The sequence below is a fragment of the Triturus cristatus genome, chromosome 11 (genome assembly GCF_964204655.1).
Source record: "Triturus cristatus chromosome 11, aTriCri1.1, whole genome shotgun sequence".
Classification (NCBI taxonomy): domain Eukaryota; kingdom Metazoa; phylum Chordata; class Amphibia; order Caudata; family Salamandridae; genus Triturus; species Triturus cristatus.
Window position 1 is genome coordinate 397,722,421 of NC_140594.1, and position 13,375 is coordinate 397,735,795.

At 44.6% G+C, this 13,375-nt stretch overlaps 1 protein-coding gene across 1 annotated transcript in view; it reads right to left on the reverse strand.

Moving 5' to 3' along the window:
* The window catches only part of LOC146784284 (uncharacterized), a 356,736-nt gene that overhangs the window by 77,456 nt on the left and 265,905 nt on the right, over window positions 1-13,375 (reverse strand). The window contains exons 10-12 of the mRNA XM_085635400.1: window positions 11,199-11,242; window positions 9,766-9,938; window positions 9,031-9,101 (exon numbers count right to left, since the gene is read on the reverse strand). Of these exons, the coding sequence (XP_085491526.1) occupies window positions 9,031-9,101; window positions 9,766-9,938; window positions 11,199-11,242 (288 nt within the window). The remainder of the gene's footprint in view (window positions 1-9,030; window positions 9,102-9,765; window positions 9,939-11,198; window positions 11,243-13,375) is intronic.

Genomic DNA, 13,375 nt, shown 5'->3' on the forward strand with positions numbered 1-13,375 from the left:
AAAAAAGACAGTCATATGCTAGAGTCTTTTACAAATTGTATTGTATTGTATTGTATAACTCTTTTGTATAGCGCGGCTGTCACCCAACGGGTATCCTGGCGCTTGGAGATAGAGATGGTGTTGAGCATGTCGGACGATCGGTCAGCTAATCAGGGAAATTACTGTCTGCTCTTGGCAAATAGCCAAGTTTTAAGGCCTCTCCTAAAGCCCAACAAGGATTCGGCCAGTCTCAGTTCTTGGGGAATTTTATTCCAAAGACATGCGGCTGCCGTGCCAAAGGCCCTACCTCCCATCCTTGCTAGTTTAGTTCTGGCGACGGGTACTAGTCCCTGACTGGTGGAGCGGAGGAGTCTTTTTGGTGCATACCATGAGAAGCGCTCTCGCAGAGGTAGCGGACCTATGTTGTGTAGAGCTTTGTAGACCATGACTAGGGATTTGAAGCTAATTCGGTCTTTCACAGGCAGCCAATGTAGATCCTTCAGTGCCTGCAGCACAGAGGAATCGCGTTGTCGCTTCAGTGCCAATTTAGCTGCCAAGGACTGAATTCGTTGTAGCCCTTGCACAATGTATTGAGGAGCACTCAAATACAAGGAGTTACAGTAGTCCAGTCTACTCAGAATAACACTCTGGACCACTAAGGGCCTCGCATTGCTTGGTAGAAGTGGGAGAATCTGGCGAAGAGCTCTCAGCAGGGAGAGGCAGGTGCTGATTCTTTTGTTGGCCTGAGTTTGCATCTGGAGATTTTCGTCCATCATGACCCCCAAATTGCGGACTGTTTTGGCAGCTTCTATAGGGGCATCCTCTGGTCTGAGCCTGAACTCGTCCACAAGAAGGTTAGATATTCTGGCAGCGTGGCAATGCAATAGCTCAGTTTTCTCGGCGTTCAGCTGCAAGGAGTTAGTCTTCAGCCAGTCTGAGACCTGCCCCATACATGCTTGAAAGGAGCTCATAGGGACCGCATGCTCTCCTTCAAGGGAAAACAGCAGTTGAGTGTCGTCCGCGTAGTTGACCACTTCGATCCCATAGGATTTTATAATGGGGATCAGTGGGCCTAGGTAGACATTAAAAAGGATCGGACTAATTGCCGAGCCCTGGGGTACTCCGTAACGAACTGGGGACCAGGGGGAGGTAAAGGGTCTCAGCATAACTGCCTGTTGCCGGCCCGCCAAATAGGAGCGTATCCATTTCAGGGCGCATCCCTTTACCCCTAGGCCTTCCAGTCTCGACAACAGTACGGCATAACTAACCGTGTCAAACGCGGCCGACATATCTAACAGCACCAAAACTGAAGACTTTCCACTGTCGGCTCGCATACGAAGTCTGTCCATCACTGTTGTCAAGGCAGTTTCCGTCCCATGCCCAGGCCGGAATCCAAACTGGTCCCTGTCCAGCAACTGATTCTCTTCCAGATAGTTTGACAGGGATTTGCTGACCATTTTTTCCAGAATTTTGATAGGAAATGGCAAATAAAACCACATTTTCAAACACTCCCAACTTTCCCATTAAATTTACGTGTTTTGTGTATTTGTAGGTTTGTTTGTTTGAGAATTAAATAAAAATGTTTAACGTATACTTGTTTCTGTATTTGTGTATTGGTTGGAAGTTTAAGTAGTAGAAATCTCTGTCAATGGAGTCGTCAGCTTCAAGTACTACTTTCGAATAGATAAAGCCTAATTTATCTAATTGACTACTTACTAATGAATAAAATCTAAAGAAGAGTTAATATGCAAACAAAAATGCAACTGAAAGAAAAGAAAATCAGCACACTCAGTCACCATAGCATTGCCAACAGCTAAGAGACCATCTGGACTCTGATCACCCACACACGGGACGAGTCTGCATACACACGCAACACAAGGATCGGATGAAAACTCTAGCCTCACCTGACCAGTGTTTCAACCATGTATCTATCGTAAGCGACACTAGGACAAATCACACCCTGGTTCAAGAGGATGGTGCCTGCCTGACTTTGAACAAATATCACCCAGTTTCACTACAAAGGGCAACGAACAGGGGGCAGGGGTTTTCACAGCTTTCTCATGCCCCATTGAATGATCGGCTCCAAAAGGGATACCTTGCTACTGTGGATGGCTCGGGTGACTATGGTCCCATACCATTATTCCCACGTCTTGCATACATCCAGATTCCCCTTCCTCGCCTCTCATCTCCCTCACCCGCTTCTACCCTCTCGCTGTGCTTCGTATGCCTCTAAGTGTTTGCAAATCATCAAGGAAGAATGATTGGGACCAAACTTTGAATGCAGCAACAGAAACAAAAAGATATTTGAGGTCCTGTGCAGCACACATGCACACGGTCTTAGTTTCTTTGTATTCTCATTTCTCGTCACCTTCAGCCTTTACCCTCCTGGCCCTCCACCATCAGACCCACCCAGGAGTTCTTTGCTGATACAAAGAGAAGAGTGTAGATGGCCTATCATGACAGTTGTGCATTTCAACCATTACAAATTAATGGGGTAACCCAATAAACGTCACAAGACCTGGGTACAATGCAGTAATGAAACAAGTGGTCCGTGACTGCTTTAGAAAAGAATAAATTATACTTTATCATGTGTGTGTAGCTTAAATAAGTCAAAGACTGGTAAAAAATACCAAAAATAAACGCACCCCACCCACTAACGGCCTGTATCACACCCCATCCCCTTCGCTTGATGTTGCATTTATGCATTTACAAAAAGTATATAAAAAAATGTTATAAATGATTTGTTTGGGACAGGCCTTTCTGTACTGGTCTCTTTACCAGTCCATTGCCAAAGCCGTAAAAATGTATAAACTCTGAATATTTGTGACTATTCACTTTTCCCTACCCATCACGAGCACACCCATTCTTCTCTCTTCCTTGGAGCAACCTTTGTACCTTCCTTTTGTCAAATTCATTTTGATCTGTTTCAAGTATATGAAATTAAATACACTGAACTTAAGCAATTCTTTGGCGCTTTTGTGTTTTACATTGACTGTACGTTTGGAAAAATGCTTTCTTAGACAGCAGGGTATGTTGTTGCAATTATTGTTGGTATATTTTTACCAGTGTGACTTATTTAAGCTACACACACATGATAAATTATAATGTATTCTTCTCTAAAGCAGTCACGAAGCAGTTGTGCATTTCAAAGCAAAACACAGCAGAATAAGGATGAATCGGAGAGCAACGGCACAATCATTTTTTTTTACAGAATTTATATTTAATTATTAATGCGTCTGATCTTTCATTGTCCAGCAATCTGTGTGCCAGCTGGCTACAAGGATCGTAGAAAACGAAAACCTTTCAAATACACGAGACCACAATGCAAAGACTTCCATAGATTGAAGTGTCAGCTGCCGCTATAGAGCAAAAGCCCTGTTCTTAAAAAGGCTGTTGCTTATTAGTTCTCCACTGAGCAACTGCCTGGATTCTTTCTCCATTCTCTTGGCCTAAGCTGTGGCTTTTACAAATCCCTGCTCTGTCTTCCATTTTCTCCACAGAAGAAACTGGTACTTGAAAAACGAAATGGTTACCTACCTGTCAGAGTAGTTTTGCGGTTTGAAGAATCTTCTTGATTAACATGCTGGGCCATTAATCCACCATCTAGTGGTTGGGTTCGGAATTGTCTTTTCTCCATTTTTCCCTTCCCTGGCCAGCATCAACCATCATTTGGCATCATGTCCTTGCCCCTGTGACGTCATATGTATGTCCTGGCAGCCCCTGAGGGTGGTCACCATCTTTATATTGTTTTCCCCAATGGCGACTTTGATACATACTAGGGCTTCCTGTATATCTTGTAGCTTGCTCTTCAGTGCTTTGCGTGTACAAAAACATGTAATTTCTCAGGGATGGGAGGGTTGGACGTGATTCCAAAAAAGTCTTCAAGATCCAAAACTACTCTTACAGGTAAGTAACTTTCGTTTTGAAGTGTGAATCTTTTCTGGATTCACTTCCTTTACGTTGATTTTGCACTGGTATTCCTCTCCCTTGGGAGGCTGGGTGAAATGAGTTTTGTGATAGCAAATAGGTGTTTTTTTTTGTCCCTACCCGTGCTTCTATATTTGCTTGAATGTGCATAATAGTGTTTTGTGAAGGTATGAATGGATGGTCAAGTAGCTTCCATACATAGGTCTGCAATGAAATGTTGGCTAAGAATGTAAGTATTGCTCTCTTTTTCATTGTAGAGTCAGCTTTTGATTTCTCTTCTCTTCCAGTGCTACTCCTCCTTTTTATAGCATGCTTGGATTTTCTGTACTATCCATCGTCCAATGATTCCCTTGGTTATGGGTAAGCCTATGTTCGCTGGTAAATGAGGTACTGGCTCCCTTTCCTGATTTGTTGTGTTTCTTGCAGGTAATACGTGGATGCCCTGCTCATGTCAAGAGAATGAAGGACCGGTTTTGCCTATGTCTGGTTGTTGGAGAATCCTAGGTCTCTGAATAGCTTGATTAACATGGAAATGTGAAATGACATTAAGGAGGAACTGTGTTTTTTTTGTGTTTTTTTTTTTTTTTTTTACAGAGTTTTATATAGCGCAAACTTGACCCGAATCAGGGATCAGAGAGCTTTACATAGCACCAGTTGCCTTACATGAGGACACATTCATTTTTTGTTTAGGCACTGGGAGATTAAGTGATTTGCCCAGAATCACAGAATGTTCAGTGTCATTGCCGAGACTCGAACCCAGTTCCCCAGATTCGCAGTCGACCGCCCTAGCCGTTAGGCCAACTCCTCTCCCCATTCATTCTCACGATATGTATCTGTAGATAGGGTTCCTGTTTTGTACATGCTTGTAGTAACCCTATGTAGTAAGGTGATACATATCAAGATGGCTGTCTTGAGTTTCAGGTGTTTGAGTCCTGCCTTCTGAATGTATTTGAGCAGCTATTACATGAGAGAGCACCAAGTTAGATTCCACACAAGTGTGGATGCTGACTTTTGTGGCGCTATCCTCTTAGCTCCTTCTAGGCCTCTTGATGACTGAAGTATAAGAGGTGGGAGAGTCACTTAAAGCTCAAGCCAGGCTCAAGACTGAAGCCTGGCTCTGACTCAGCTCGAAGTCCTGTTGGAACCTCAGCCAATAACGAGCTGAGCTTCCATGTGGCTTCTGCCTGCCTCTCTCCCTCTAACAAGGATGTGATATTACCGTCAAAGCTGCCAAATGTAGGACTGGGAAATCAGGTTTAAGTCTCGGCGTCGGCTCCACATACTGTGATTCTGGGCACATCACGTAATCTCGCCATGCCTATCAACAATGTGTGTGACCTTATGTAATGTAACTGGTACTCCTGTAAAACGCTCAACCTTCAAGTCAATATTGCACTATATATAAAAACAAAAAAATGTTAAAGATATCCAGTTTTTTTTTTTTTTTGATGAGACTTTATAATATTTTACGTGCTGTTTATTGTATGATTTACATAGCAAATATTTTCAGAGCTTGACTCGTGCATGGGCTCTAAGGTCTGAGCCAGAACCTTGGCTTGGCTCTGCACGCCCTGATAATTTGCTGGCTCGCCCACATCTATGGAGTATTGAAGACGTTTTTTCCTGTGTAGGCCTCTACGGCTCCTAGGTGGACCTTCAGTGATCTGTCAGTGAGATGTTTATCTAGCAAGTGTGTTAGGTGTCTAAAGAACACTGTCATTTGTTCAATTTTTTATGAGCCCCTCCGTGCAGCATCAGCATACAAACCTGTTTCAATTAGCAATATAGCATTTATGTTGCATTGACCTTTAGCTTTTGTTAGGACCTTCATGTTGTTCTTAGGGAGTGCTAGGAGTCTGAACGTCAAGACTTCAGGGGCCAAACCACTTGGCTGAGGTTGGCTGGTTCTGAGTAGTATATCTTTCCTGTATTGTTAATAGGTGGTGGGCAGTTGTCAGTCTCATTACCCTGCTCTGATCTATCTTCACCAGGTCCGAGAACTAAATTATCTGAACGTGATTTTGTGTTTTCTTGAGCTGCAAATGGGCCTGTTCTGGCAAGTCCCATTCATGGAAAACAGTTTCTACAGTCTGTTTTAGCTTGCAGCTGCCTAGCTTCCCTACCTCTACATTTTGTACGCTTGGCAGGTGTATGGCTGTTAGGGTTATGTGTCTTCAGGTAGCCTAATTCCAAATGGCCTGGACTAACCTGGGCAGCATATGTGACCTTGTCACTCCTTCGTGGGATAAAACATAGTAGTTGTGTTGTTTTCCCATTGACCTGTGCATAAAAGGCTTTCAGTGGCAGGAAACTATAATTTATATCACATTTAAGTGTATTACTGCCCCCTTGATTTGCATAGACACCTAATGTTAGGTTTCTCAAGTGTGCTCCCCAACCGGTGAAAGACGTATCTGTAGTAACGGTCACAGAGGAAGTTGGATTCACTGAAAGGCCTGCATAATGTGTTGTTCTCAAATTATTCCACCATTGTATTTCTTTCTGTACCGTTTCTTTAACAAAAACTAGGTCCTTTCTAATTCTTGTTGCTTGTGATCATTGATGTTGGAGTCACTCTTGGATTGGCCTCATGTTGAGCCAGACATGTGAAATTAATGGGATGCGTGAGCCCATCATGCCCAAGTTTCACTTCAATTCTCACCCTCAGAGATTGCCCCCCTCTGGTATAGGCGAGTTTGTTCAGTCAGTGGCAGGTTTAACTATTAAGCATGCTTTGGCCTCCGAGGAATTATGTCTTGCTCCCAGGAATTTTTTTCTTTCTCAGTTATCTATGCTGTTGCACTGCCCTTTTTTATTTGCTGAAGAGTGTCATATACTGCTGAGCCAAACAGATGTTCCTCTGTGAAGGGTGTGTTTATAACTGACAACTGCACTTCCTGGTTCAACCCCGACACCTGCAGCCCAGCATGCCCTCTGAGGGAGGTGCCTGTACACACCTATCTGTTTGCTCGATCGGCTACATCCTGTCTAAAACAGGTGTTGGCTATGGGTTTACCCTCCTGAATAACCGTTTTTGCCCACTTTTTGTACGGGTCAAAGAGGTGCTGCATTAGCTCATTTATATTCTCTCACTGCCAATGACCACATTGATTAAGGAGTGAGTTAGAGTTTGCTATCCTCATATGGGTGGCGGCTGTCTTTCACCCCATCATATCCACCCTCTTGCTCTCTTTGTTCAATGAAGAACCAGATGATGTTGGGGCTTGAGATTGCTTCCTTGCTGTGGCTCTGATGAAGGAATCTGCCACTGCATTGCTCTTGCTATATGCTGGGTCTTGGGAGGAAGGTTTGTATTTTTTTCCACTCTTGGAATATCTGCCTTGCAAGAGGCTGGCTCTCTAAAACTTCCTTCCACTGGTCCAGGATACTTGGGAGCATTGGGAGATATTGGCCTGCTTCCGTGAGCACACAATGGTCTGCAACAGGAAGCTTGACCCTGGTCTTCTCCTTTTTCGAGGTGTAACCAGTGGTTGTCAGCTGCCTAGATGGAAAGGAGTGGACACCCTCTTCCGAAGAATCCGTATCCTGGTCTTGCGAGTCTTCTTCTGTGGTCTTGAGGTTTTGGATAGGTCCCTGCTGATACTGCTCCTCTCCGTCGAAGGAAGATTCTTGTTCTTCTCTTTGTGGTCCGGATGAAGTTGTGGTTAGAGGTGCACTTACTTCTCTTTTTACCATTTGTTTTCCACAGGCCTTGCTGGGGTCCGAAATCTCTTCAGGAATTTGTCGCAATCCCTCTTCTGTTGGGGATTACAGCCACATCAGATGTGAGCCAGTCTTGTTTTCCTTTTTCTTTTGACCTAGAGTGCCTTTTGTTTGCATTGAGGGACAGTGGCATTTTCCTCTTCAGAGTTGGGGCTGTTTGGACTCCTTTAACTTCCCCGATCTTGACTGCTTTTCAGCATCGAACCAGTGTCGGACGGCTTGACTCAAGCAGTGTCCTTGTGTTGGGACTAGTGGGGCATTGTTTGCTTGAGCCACCCTTTGCTCGTTGAGGGTTTCCATGTTGTGGAGGTTTTCAGGCTTTTCGAGTCTGAAGTCTTCCCCTTTGTCCCACTGTGGTGTTACCGGTGCAAGCCTTTTACTTGCCCTTGTCCTCTGTACATTCTTCAGCAGTTTTTCTTTATCAGGGCTGATGACTGTCTCCTAGATGTCAGACCCTTCCGCTTGTGCCACCTTGATTTCTTCAGGGTTTTCTTCACCATCGCTCAACAGACCGAGGTCTCGGAGGGAGGCTTGCTTCTGCTGTGCCTGCCTCATTGCATACTGCTGTCACCTCTCTTCTTCTCTGAACTTGAGGGTCCTAAGTTGAAACTCTGTACTAGCCTCACACACTTCAGCAAGCAGAGATTGCAGACTTTGTCACTGTCTTTTCGGGTGAACTTGTAGTGGCACTTGAGGTAGAACTTAAAGGGGGTGCTCTTCAATTTCCTCAATGGGTCCAACACCATGGTGGTACATTCTCGGTCCACACGGTCAGATCTCCCACGAGGCCAACCTTTTTTTTGGGGGGTGTTCTTTGCTACTTTTGCTCTTTCTTCAACGTTCCTGGTCAATGGTGTGTCTCTACCTGTTTTTCGGTTGCTAACTCGTTCAGTCTATGCCTCTCTTTGATTCTGCTTCGTTGGTCATGGAGCTCCGATCTCTGCTTCCTACCCCAATGACAGCAAAAATAGAGTCTATAAATCACAACCACGCTCAAAGGCTTTCAGGGTGTACATCGGACGTCACAGAGGAATGGACATGACACCAAAGGTGGGTGACACCCAGAAAAGGGGGGAAAAGAAGGGACTAGAAAAAAGACAATTCCAGACCAAACCATTACATGACAGAATCGTGCACAGTATGTGAATCTAGAAAAGATTCATGCTGCAAAACCAAAGGCAGCAGGACTTGGTCTGGCACCTCAACTTATCAATGACTAGCACCATTTTTGTTACTGAATAACTTCCACATCTTTGGAATTTGATGACCTCTTTCGTAAAACATTAATTTAAGAGCTGCTGGTAATGTCTACAGACATGGAAGAGCAGGTACCCTCATTCTGAGCAGAGCCAGAAGGAGTAGCACAACTCAATAGCATATAAAGGCAATGCAAGTACTTACCTTCAGGAGGCACAGCGTGGTTCCCTTCAAGATCGTATAGAAGTCCTTCCAACTCCGCTTCCCCCACGGTGCTGAAAAAAAGAAAATATAAGTAAGGCACAGGAAAGCTGTATCATGGCTGATACGGAATTTTGAATCGCATCCAAACCTCCTGGACTCCGGCTGGGTCCAGCCGCCGTCTAGTGGGAGACTGGAGCTCACTCTGAGCTCATTCAGTCAATAGTCTTGTTCTGAAGGGATTATGTCCATTCAACTGATTTATGACATAGTAAGGATGACTCAAAGTTCTGAGAGTTAAATAGTAAAGAAGGAATAGAGTGATAGCCGGCAAAGAGAATGGAGGAGACAAGACGGAAAGCCTGAGGTAGATGCCTTGTGGACGGAAGAGTGGTTTTCAACAACGGATAAAGACAAAGTGCGTTATGGTGAGTTGGTCTTAGGAAAGAGGAGAGGACAGATCTTGGTCTGTCCTGGAGAGATCAGCTAGAGAGGCTGAAAGGGGAGTTCAGACCTGGTAGCAGTCTGGAGGCCATGCCAGGGTTGGGACGGAGTGTTAGTCTGAGGACGGAGTGCGAGTCTGGAGACCGTGCCTGGGTCGGAGTGTGATTATCCCTTTAAAGCAGTCACCACGGCCGGCATTAATCTGAGAGATCTTTCTGTAGTGGCACTCCTCCCCTCCCCTACATTGATAGTTAGCATAAGTAGTGCACAGTTTACAAGAAAGGGTGTACGTACTCCGCTTGCCATCAATGTCAGCGTGCATCTTCCGGGACAGGACCCCTTGCTTGTAAGTCTCTGCCTTGGGGTCCGGCAGCGGCACATCATGGAATGGGTTGCTCCTCCTTCTGCTGAAGGAGTAGGAAGTCTCCAGCTTGGGAACTAGGGCACTCCTCGCTTCCTCCTCATCCCTGGTGAAAAAACAAACATCTTTAGTTTCAGCAGTCACAGACCACTCACTAATTACAGCTTTGCAGAGGCGACAAAACCACACATTTCACTGCAGATTTCACAAGCCACTCACTGATTACAGCTCCATCCAAGAGAAAAAAACATAACAGTCCACAACTTTCACTACAGCTTTCACTGACCACTCACTGATTACAGCCCCATTAAAGAAGTGAAAGCACAGCCCACAGCTCACACAATACCTGTCGTTGGTCAGTCAATGTTTGATTACAGCTCCATCCAAGAGGTGAAAGCGGAGTCTGCAGCTCACACAACAGCTGTCGCTGGCCACTCACTGATTACAGCTCCATCCAAGAGGTGAAAGAACAGTGCACAGCTCACACAACAGCTGTCGCTGATCACTCACTGATTACAGCTCCATCCAAGAGGTGAAAGCACAGCTCACCCAACAGCTGTTGCTGACCACTCACTGATTACAGCTACACCCAAGAGGTGAAAGCACAGCCCACAGCTCACAGTTTTCACTGATCACTCACTGATTACAGCTCCATGCAAGAGGTGAATAAACAGCCCACAGCTGGCACAACAGCTGTCGCTGGCCGCTCACTGATTAAAACTCTGTCCAAGAGGTGAAACAACATTTCAAAACTCTCACTACAGCTTTCACTAACCGCTCACTGATTACAGCTCCATCCAAGAGGTGAAAGCACAGCTCACACAACAGCTGTCACTAGCCAGTCAATGATTTCAACTCCATCCCGGTCCCCAGGCGGCAAACCTACAAATCACAGCTCTCTGAGATGAAATGTTTTTCCTATGGAACGAAGCCCCAGGGCCCTCGAGGCCTATGGAGCCTTAAGGGCACCCTGAGCCCAATTATGCCTATATTTTACTTCTGGAGTTACAACTCTATCCAGCGGAACACAACCCAGTCTTGCGGGTTACATCACAAGCTCCAAACTGCAGCTTAAACAGGACGTTCAGTTAGTATGTCTCCTTCCAATGGGACTCAGCCAAAGCTACTTCCACAGGACATTCAGAGGCTGAATCCACCCAGAAGAAAAAGACACCACCACAGCTCTCACTGCTGCCTTCACAAGATATTCAAGGAACGGTATCCCAGCTAGTTTCTGACTTCTGCTTTTTGTTGCACTCGAAGTCGTTCCCAGAGGTCATAGGTTTGTGGCGCTTACAGCTAGAAGGCACTTCCAAGCCTCAGCCACTCTCCACACTGGACACTACAGTAATGAAGCTTGACTTACAGGGCCCACTCCAGCTTCTCGTTCCGTATCGAGTGGTACAGCTCCTAGGAGTGGAAAGAACAAGACAAGCCTTTAGGATAACAAGGACTGAGCTACAATAGGAACTCTGAAATAGCGATCTCAGTTTAACCATATTCCTCTCCTAAACCCTTCTGCTTCGACTCAGCAATGAAAACTAAGGGGACGACTGATGCTCAAAAACGAATCCTCATTATCCCGACAGGATCGTGACACACCGAAAGAAAAGAGCCCTCTTGGGTTATCAGGAATGTTGAGGTACTGAGGGAGAAAACAACCAGAAGTCGAGGTAAGGTCTGGTTACCAATGGGCACAACACTGGCCAGAGCTCATCCGCAGTACCAACTACAGGTCACATCTGTTGGCTTGCCCTGCAGGTCAGGACTCCAGCTATAATTACCTGAACTTAATGTAGTGCCTGCAACTGCAATATCACAAGTTACCAACCTTGGAAGGGTGAGCAGATTTATCAGCCCAAGATTAGAAACTAGGACTGCGGGTCATGTCACAAAAAGATCTCAGAGGCAAGTGCTTATTATATTGAGCCAACTTTTTTACATTTTAAGAATTCGATTTATGGCAGACTTGGCTGAGGAGGAGACACTTTACAGAACACATTTTTATTTTAGAAAGAGATACTTAACATGAGTTGTACAAAGAACAATGTGATGTGTGAGGATTAGAGAAATCAGAAGGCAATGACGAGCAGGTCTACAAACATGTAACCAGGACATTAATAGACAGCATGCCATACATTTTCTTTTTAATATTTACTTTAGAGAATCTTAACTTCTTAAAATGTAAGGTACAGAAAGATAACACATGTGATTTAGTTGTTTTGCCACATTTTCTGGTCAAATATCAAAGCCACAGATATCAAATATTAAAACACAGAACATATCAGCAGAGTTCAGTTCTGGAGAGCTCATGTGGATAGTTACTCCACTTCGAAAGGTCTTATCAACAGTGCTTTATCAAGTTGGATGTCTCATCTGAAGAATTGCTCGTTCTGAGAACCACATCTGGAACGCTACACCCAGTCTATAAGACCATATCGTAAAAACTGAGCCTAGTTTAAGATGAAGCATTGTGGTCAAAACTGGAGACGTCATCTGCAGAACTGTGTCCAGTTCTGTAGCCTACTTCAAAGTTATTGCTTCCATTTTTGAAATTGCTACCTAGAATATTGTATGTAGTTGGAGACCACATCTTGAGTTCTGAGCCCAAATCTGAAAGCCTCAACCAGAGCACCGTTCCACTTGTAAATGCTGTATTTGAAATGTTGTGAGAATATTTCTTGTATGTTGTTTAGTTCTGGAAACCATATTTGGTACATTGTGTCAAGTTTGACTGGGAGGAGAAGAGGGTGGGGGGGGGGGGGGGGGGACTGACCTAAGGGCTCACCTGGAGTATTATGTGCAGATGTGAAATCCTTCCTCGGAATATAGCTGTGAAGGTCCCGCTTGAAGCAATAGGTCTGTGTGTGGAGTACTTTCTGACAGTCTCACCTGCAGGACAGCATCTTGCTTTGGAAAACTCGTCTGGAACACTTTGTCAAGTTCTGAAGGCTTTGTTGTGTTTACAATTACATATGAAGAAGTGCATCCAGTTTCTGAGATGATTAACATTGTAAGCATGGTTTCCAAATCATAAAGCATAATCCGGAACATGGGATCAGTAATGAAGGTCACATGTGGAGGATTGTCCAGTTCTGAGGATCATTTCTGGGAACAAAGCCCTTGAATTTGATTGTATGTGAAGAGGTGAGAACTATAAGAAGGGGGCGTTCCACAAGAGATGCTTAAAGGAGGTGTTCTCAATGGCTTCAGAGGAGGGACACATCAACTTTGAAAGTTTGAAATTAATTTCCCATGAAGAAGTTTTCCATACCAAGTGAAACACTAATGCCATCAAAGAAACGCTTAATCACTTGAATAGAAAAAGTGCACTTAATAAGGACCTGTTCTGCAACCCACAATAGTGGCAAAGTGAGCTTTAATAGAGAAATACAGGCCAAATTTAGATAAGGGCTGGAGGGAAAGTAACAGTTTTTCTTCAAGGAATCTCGCTCCATGTTTTTTCTGTACATACTAGATACAGAACCTCCTCAATTTAAACATGCATGAAAATAGGGTGCATGAGACATTTGCCTCTCAATA